At 38.1% G+C, this 8,643-nt stretch overlaps 1 protein-coding gene and 1 pseudogene across 1 annotated transcript; one reads left to right on the top strand and one right to left on the bottom strand.

Annotated features, from left to right (window-relative positions):
• The first annotated feature begins 562 nt into the window (after positions 1-562).
• LOC109117775 lies at positions 563-4,802 on the top strand (annotated as a pseudogene).
• Positions 4,803-6,538: 1,736 nt separating this feature from the next.
• LOC104856125 (olfactory receptor 10A3) lies at positions 6,539-7,465 on the bottom strand. Its single transcript, XM_010615356.1, has one exon. The coding sequence runs from the start codon at positions 7,463-7,465 to the stop codon at positions 6,539-6,541; it is 927 nt and encodes a 308-aa protein (XP_010613658.1).
• Between the last annotated feature and the right edge of the window lie 1,178 nt (positions 7,466-8,643).

Below are 8,643 nucleotides of genomic sequence, written 5' to 3'. Positions count from 1 at the left end.
CAAATATTAGCTATTATTAGAACTTTTATCCCTTGCGTAACATCTTTCAGTGACCATTCCATGCCTTTAAAAATTGACTTTAAGCTCCTTTGCTCATGGCATAAAAGTCTTTCAAGGTCTGTCTTTATTTCCTGTCCTTTCTCAACTATTGTATGCAGCTGACGCACAGTTCTACTTAACTTTAAAGCCCCATGTTTTCAAGCATGTGCTTGCCCTAGATGTAGACTCCTCTGTCTTGTTTTTCCATAACTGATCTAATTGGTCCTTAAAAATGATGATAACAGCTCCCTCCCAGTTGCTTCTGGGACTCCTCATCTCATCGGACCTATTTGTGAACTTCACAAAGTGTTAAGTATACACTCAACGTGTGCCATTGTACAGTTTATTTAATGGCTTCAACCTATCAATTTTAAGTTTCTAGAAATGAATGGCCGTTCCTGATCTTCGTGGCTAACATTTAACATAGCGACAGGCACATGGTAGGTACCCAGTAAGCATTTCTGAGTTTATGAACAAATGCTCAAATGAAGTTACAGACATAGTCCATTAGTGTGAATGTGTAATGTATGAGAGTAAAGCAAAGACCTATGGCGATGATGATAATATGATTGTGGTGGTAGTGGTGAGTGACAAATGCAGTGGTCGCACTGCTGACGGCAGTGGTGGTGATCATGGTAACGGTAACTTTGACAGCAGTGAAGATAGTGGTGATAGTAGCAGTGGTGGTGGGTGAGACAGTGGTGGAAATGTGATTAAAGATGATAGCAGTACTGGGAAAGGAGCTGGACAAGGGAAGAACCAAGGTTGCTCCTCAATCCTTCTGTTCCTCAGAATAACAAAAGTTACACACCCACGGCTATTAAGGACATGAAATTTCCCACTTCATTTGCCACCTGCCCACATTTTTTGTGCCCAGAACTGATGTGATTGATTTTATGACTTTTTATGAGCTCATCAGTGATAAATGTTGCAAAACCGTGAACAAGTTTACCTCCCTAGATTTTCAGCAGACACTGTATTGATTATACCTTTCAGCCACTAGATGGCAGTGAGAATTCAATCTATCATTGGCCTATGGGACAAACTTCCTGTAACTTTCATTCATTTAGTGCCTGGAGACTCCATCCGGAGGCTTCCTCATCCTCCACTTCCTCAGTCCTTGGAAAATGTAGCAGACACCGCCATCCAGTATTAGCAGGCTATAGTGACACAAGCTTCTTGCCCCTCCATAATTCGGCTGTGTTAAATTGGAAGTAGCAGAGCTTGGCCGAGTTCACTTCTATTCAAGGTCAACTGACTCCAAATAAATTCTTCCCCTCCGAATTAACCATTTGTTCGCTTCAGCAAAGATATGCTTGTGCCCTCATTCTACAGTCCAGCCTGCTTGATACTTGCTATCAGCAGGGGTCCCCAGGCCTGCCCAGCTTCCCTCCTTCCCACACTTGTTAAGAATAAACACTGGATGTCCTGGGAGTTAGTTGTTTTGTCTTTGCTTCCCACAGCAGCTTACATCAGCCCACGACTCAGTTTCTCTCAAGCCTCTGTCTGTCTTTTTGATTTCCCACTTCCCTATCTCACAGACATTGTGCTGTATTGCAAAAGGCCAGGACCACTGCAGGGGTCTCTGGTAACATCCCTTTTCCCCTTCCCTATAGGTACACTGTATCTCCTTCTCCTAACTGCTGAGTCTCTGGAAACCCCTTAGTGTCACAGGTGATGTTTTTCTCTCTGCCATTCATGCACCACTTTATTCATTTATATCCATCTTTTCCTCAGAAAAAACTGAGGAAGAAAATAAAGCAAATTATACTACAACTGTGCAAACACAATTCTTTTACATTTCCATCAAGCAAAATCCTGACACCTACTGCATCATTACAGTTCTTTCCATAGCAGGTGGCAGGTAACTCGCCCACAGTGACTTTCAACAAAACCATATAAATGAAAGGCACAGTTTGATCATGGTTTTAAGTCTAGCGTGTTGCAAGGATTCATTCTAGAGCTTGGTTTTATGTGACTACACAAAGATCAACAAATCAAAGACAAACTTGCCCTCCTTGCTCGATTTGCTGTACCAAGGGAGTCCACCACTTTTCCTTGCAATTAGTCCAAAGGTAGGCAAAGCCTGGGAAATTTTATTAAAAAAAAGAAAGAAAGAAAGAAAGAAAGAAAGAAAGAAAGAAAGAAAGAAAGAAAGAAAGAAAGAAAGAAAGAAAGAAAGAAAGAAGGCTTCAAGTATGCTCCATATGGAGGTCAATGCATTGAGATAGATGGAGATGACTGCGTAGTAGTGGACATCTTACGTGTTTAATTTGGGGAGTATATTTGTCTTTCTCTGGTTTTTTCTTAGTAACAAGGGGACAAACACTAACAAAGTCTTTACTCCTCTTGGTTGATTGCTACAGAAGTTGTGGTCAGAGTCCTACTGTCGCGTATGACATCATATGATATGACTGCTGAATGTTGTCTCTCAGGCAGGAGAAAGTAGGAGGAGAAGGGAGGTAAGAGGGTGGCATGATGGGGAGAGTGGAGAAAGGAGGAGCAATGATGTAAGAAAAAAGGAAAATTGGGCTTTTACTATTTAAAGAAAAGAAGGATGGGCATAAACATAGGCAACTTGCAGTGTGCTTCAGGGACTACAACTGAAAACCACTGCAGTGTATAAGTAATAACATGATTAAGCTATCATAGGTAAAGCATAGTAGCAATTTTTATTCATTAGAATTATGTAAGTTTTTAAAACTATGGCCAAATTTCCTAATGATCATTTCTATCTCTGATATCAACACAAACGTATGAATTTCCACCATATACTTGGATACACATGCATGTACACATCTTGAATTAATGAGACTTGATTTTTAATTGTAATTCCACAAACATCTAGCTGATGCTGGGTTTTACTTATCATAAATGACAATGCAATAGAGAGGGAATGAATCTAGTGATCTTCCAAAGTCCAACGACTCTTCAGTAACTCTAAATCCTAGAGCAAGGACTGTTTCATGGAGATTTAGATCTCTTAAGAAACTTTTGAAGAGTTTCTTTAATTCATCAATACAATCAGTGAATGAACAAATAATTTTTTTTTAAATTCTGTATTCATCTGTGTAGGCCTATTTTTTTCCCCCTGCAGTACTGGGGATTGAACTCAGGACCTTGGACTTGCAAGGCAGGCATGGTGCCACTGACCTAAATCCCCAGCCCTGGCTATTTCTTTTAAATAAATTTTACCTAGTTCTTTTCAGAAGTATCAGAACAATCAAAAAATTTCAGAGTATCAAAGATGGGATCTAATCAAAACTGTTTATAGATGCTTGTTTGATGCTCAACTGAAAAGAACATTATACAATATTCAGATATTATCCACAATGTTTCAGACTTCTACTGGTGAAATTTCTTTTTCTGATTCCTTTCTTTGAAACTCCAACCAGATTTGTATCTCCACCCCCATTTTTGGCAGGGGTAGATATGAAGAAGAAATAGTTTTTACACTGAATGAAAGTTTGCTTCATAAAGGGAAAGGTACCTATCCTCTTTAAGACCTATCCTGGAACAGAAATGAAGAATGGTTTTAACTTTTGATGTAGATTTCAGTGGGAATATTTTTTTCTCTTGTAGCAACATTAAAATAGGAAGCTAGAATGAACTGTTAAGATTTCAATGCTGCCAAATATACATTTACTCTGGAAACGATGCACAAAAATATTGATATGACTCAAGAATAACAGAAAATTGTCACAATTGAATAATTATACTTGTACACCATAAAAAAAGCCATACATTTTTGGCCAGTATGTGGACATATTTGTTCTATAAAAGAAATTAGACCAAATTTCAAAAACAATAACATATAAGTGAAGAGATAGAAATACTACAAATGACCTTCAGAAATGATCACATGTTGTTCTCTATCCAAACACTGAACGAATATACCCTAAGTGAGATAACCAGATGAAATCAATTGGATTCTAGACCAACGGTGGTCCTTTCAACAAATAGGTGCTCTTTTCTGCTCATTTGTGAGATAAATTTTTGCTACCACAGAAATCCTTTATTTGTAGATTTCTTGGAGTTCAACCAAGTTAATGGAGCACAGTGGCTCTTCAGGTCAGTCAGAACTAGTTACAATCATTTAGAAAGATAATTCATCAATACTTACAAAAATCAACAAATCTGGGTGGAAAAGTGGGCAGGGATAGAATGTGCCTGGAAAAGAAGGAAAAAAAAAAAATAAAAGGAAGAAAAAGGGGAAAGAAGAGACCATAGAATTTCTCCCTGGGCCTAGAGAGGCCCATAAAGTGCAGGGGGAAGGAGGGCAAGAGGGCATCATTCCAGAACTGGTCACTGACAATATCATGACACCCCAGAACCCACTCTCTAAAAATATGAAACTGATGATGACTCTTACGAAGTGCTGGATTTAACAGAGTGTGCAAGAAGACACCACTGGAAATCAGGTGTTTGGGCATTGATCAAGACCTGTGGTAGAAAAATACTCAGTAGCTACCCTGATTGTAATGGGTGGTATGACAGGCCGGTGTGCAGCATTTTTGTTCCAGAAAGTTGGAAAACTTGCAGCAATGGCAGTAGGAGGTAGCTTTCTTCTCCTACAGATTCCCAGCCACAGTGCCTATGTGAGGATCGACTGAAAGAGAGTTGAAAAAGTTATAAACAAAGTAAAAAGACAGGTAAAGAAATGAGCAAATAAAGGAGCACCTGAAATCAATATAATCAAAGAAGCAATAGAATTTATCAAACAGAACATTGTGGTATCTAGTGGATCTGTGGGAGGCTTTTAGCTCAACTGTGCATTTTAAGGACATAGATTATCCTTCCTATTGGATCCAGCTGTGAGAAGAGAGTGGCCACAGGGTGACCTCTCAGCAACACATGTGACCATAGTCTCTGGAGCAAGAAGAAACTGGCTGGAGGAAACCAAATTCACCACTTAGCATTTTTCCATCTGAAGATTGGCAAACACATACCTGCTGTAAAACAATTAGTGTGGTATTTGAACAATAACACTCTTGAGCAAAACAATTTTTTAATTTGCACCTGTTTAGAAATTAGCCAGTAAGACACCACTATTAGATATGAATATGAGAAAAAAATCTGTTGGACCTATTTCCTGATGAAATATTTCCTTTTTTCTTCATATAACATGTTTGTTGTGCTTTAGAGTATCGTGCCAATAGTTAAAATTTGGTCTTATAGCTTCAGGTAAGGGCTGACTTTTTAAAAGATGTGTTTCCAATAACCTTGAGGAACTGTAATGTCCTTTTGTAGAAGGCACTAGAAATAATTGAATTATTAAAGATACTAAATAGACATTAATGATGTGATGCCATCCCCAGGTTGCTTTCTCTCTGCACTTCTTCCTGGGCTTATTTTATAACACAAAAATTTTAAAAGGCTGTTCTAAGGAAATACTATGACATTTCTTTTTTGCTTTTTGACATCTGTAGTTTAAAAAATATCTTCTTCTCTGTTACCTTCTAATTTTCGTATCTGTATATCCTGAGAGCCTAGGCAGAACTAATTTTGAGCCTACATCTAGTAGAGTAATTGTTTCATTTGATTAACTCTAAAAGTACCTCTTTTTTATTTATTAAAAATCCTAATTACTATTTTGGCCTCTCCTGACTGTCTGACCAATTGTGATTTCCCATGTAGTAGTGAAAATGTGGTTTAAAGATAACATCTCCTTGACCAAGTCTGAGATGTAGGTACTATGGGTTCTGGGCCTTTGGTAGCATCATGTTTGTTCAACACTAGGCCAATTTACCTGTTTCTTGGGGTCAGAATCATACTCTCTCAGAGTAATTTCACCCCCAAAACTTTCCGCATAGTAAACTTTTTTCCATACTGTTCTAGATTGAAATTGCAGTCTTTAGACTAGAAGGCTACAGATAACAGTTTGAGGCTATTTCATTTGCCAGGAAGTCCCCATAGTATAAATAGTTGGTGTATTGTAAACATGTGACACTTCATATTTTGAAAATTAGTTAGCTTTATGCTTTCATTTTCCTGAGCCTCCTTGAAGTGAATGTAGGATCCATCTTTAATTTCTTCTTTTGATTTTATTAGCAACTTGGATATAATTCTAAATAAAACCCAGACTTTCATAATATGCACTGAAAAAGATTTGACAAATTCACATTTTCATTGACTCATTAAACCCACTTTCTTAAACCCATTATGTAAAAATTAAACTGCCAGTATATATGAACATATATAAAATATTTTATTTTACTATTGTCTGCTATATACAATAAAACAGCATCAGGTACCATGAAAACTAAACAAACTGTTGAAGAAGCGTTTACTTAAAACATTGGGAAATATGCACCTTTGAAAAAGGAAATTAACATACAAAGATGTTCCTGATATATGATCAAACATAGAAAATTGAGTGAATCAAGCATACCTACACCAAGAAACGCAGTTTTCATCAATAATTAAATTTACATATAGTTCAGTCAGGCAAGGATTCAATGTTATGCGGCTTCTCAACAAGTCACTCTGTATGGAAAAGCTATTCTTTTCTGCATAATTTCATTAAAGCCCTTTTCATCTCATTGTTGCGCAAGCTGTAGATGAGTGGGTTCAGCAGAGGTGTGAGCAGGGTGTAAGCCAGGGACTTCAGTTTCTTGGTCTCCGCTGAGTAGCTGGCCTTGGGTTGTAAATAAGTCAGAATGGCTGTGCCATAGAAGAGGGTGACTGATGTGAGGTGAGAGGCACACGTGGAAAAGGCTTTTTGCCTCCCAGTAGTTGATGGCATCTTCACGATGGCAGAGAGAATTCGAATGTAAGACAGGAGTATCAACAAGAAAGGAACCATAACAATCAAAATAGTGCCTGTGAAGGCATAGATTTCAAACAAGAAGGTGTCTGCACATACAAGCTCCAGCACTGGGGGAGTTTCACAAGACAGATGATTAATTTCATTAGGGCCACAAAAAGGAAAACTAAATACCCACGTTGTCTGCACAGTGGCCACCATAATCCATGACACCCAAGAGAAAATTATTAACTTCACCACAACGCTTTTGTTCATAATGGTTGCATAGGTCAGAGGATGGCAGATTGCAGCAAATCGATCAAAAGCCATTGCCCCCAGGAGAAAACACTCCGTCCCTCCAAAAAGAAGAATGAAATACATCTGTGCAAAACAGCCAACAAAAGAAATTGTTGCTTTCTTAGTGGACAGCACCACCAGCATTTCAGGCATGACGACTGCACTGAAACTCAGTTCCACCACAGATAAATTCTGCAGGAAGAGGTACATGGGGATGTGGAGCCTGTGGTCCAGGAAGATGACTGCTATGACGGTGGCATTTCCCATCAGTGTCACCAGGTAAATAACCAGGAAAACCCCAAAGATCTGCTCTTGGAGCTCAGGAAACTTGGAAAAGCCCAAGAGGATGAACTCAGACACACGGCTTTGATTTTGCCTTCTCATCTCAGGACAAGCTCTATATTGTTCCCGTTGACATACTCTAGAGTATGAAGAATGAATTTACACTTCAGTAGCGCAGAGTTCCAGCCTTTCACTGCTACCAAAAATTTTAACAAGACATAAAAAGAGGACCCCATCCTGACAAAAATTTACACGGCTAATTTTGGGGAATGCCTGAATGCTTGGATTCATGAACCTTTCAGATATGCAAGAAGTAAAGAATTCTGGATGAGAAATCTGGTTTTCAAGGCACAAAATATTATCAGATTTTTATTGTAACTTGAATACTACATAGCTTCAGAATTAATCATACCCTTAAAGTAGATATAAATATGACTCTGGTTCCAATCCCAGGCATTACTATACTTATTTATTTTCCTCAATTTTGTGAAAATATAAAGTCTAAGACAACAAAGAAATACAATGGTAAAAACTAGATAGATGGAAAACTAATGCCAACATTTTGATAATCACCTCATAATTCAGTTCTGGCAAATTGTATATAAATGTATTCAAAACACTCATTATATTCAAAATGAATAGCATTGTATGCAACAATGAAAGATGACAACATTCCACAGAACCTCAGAACCACTGAATGCACCTTTCTTCGGGAACTTCAACACACAGTGTGAATTGGATTCAGGCTTCTTAATTTCTTAATGATTTCTGGCTAATGTTATCAAGATTTACCTAGATGTGAATTTTTTAGGGTCATATCTCTGTGGTCAATCCTTGTGATGATGATGACTTAAGAAAAGGTCTTAGTTTTCGTCACTATGCAACTCTAATTCAAAAGTTTCCACTCTCTTCCCATTCTCTCTTCCCTCTCCCCACTCTCCTCCTCATCAAGGCCTTCATGTAATCATTAATTATTCAACAACCCCTGATAAACCACCTGCCATTTTGTTAGCTCTGTATGGGCAGAAACACATTAGAGTCCAGAGCTCAACACCAGCTAAGCATACTACATAAAAAAGCTGTGACCCTTAACCAATATAACTCATGAAATAGTCCCTCCATTCACACCTCAGGAGTACCTACTGCAGCTCACTATTTTTTCCAATATTACCAACTGATACTTTTTGCAGGTTTATAAAATCCCACCCCTACTAGAGTATAACAAAGATTTTCTTTGCTTCTTTGTTGCATACAAAATTCCTAAAAACCATGGTTAATAA

Source organism: Fukomys damarensis, unplaced genomic scaffold, assembly GCF_012274545.1.
Source record: "Fukomys damarensis isolate Sample0158 unplaced genomic scaffold, DMR_v1.0_HiC HiC_scaffold_16, whole genome shotgun sequence".
Taxonomy (NCBI): domain Eukaryota; kingdom Metazoa; phylum Chordata; class Mammalia; order Rodentia; family Bathyergidae; genus Fukomys; species Fukomys damarensis.
The sequence above is the reverse complement of the archived record's forward strand: the minus strand, read 5'-3'. Positions and strand labels throughout refer to the sequence as shown.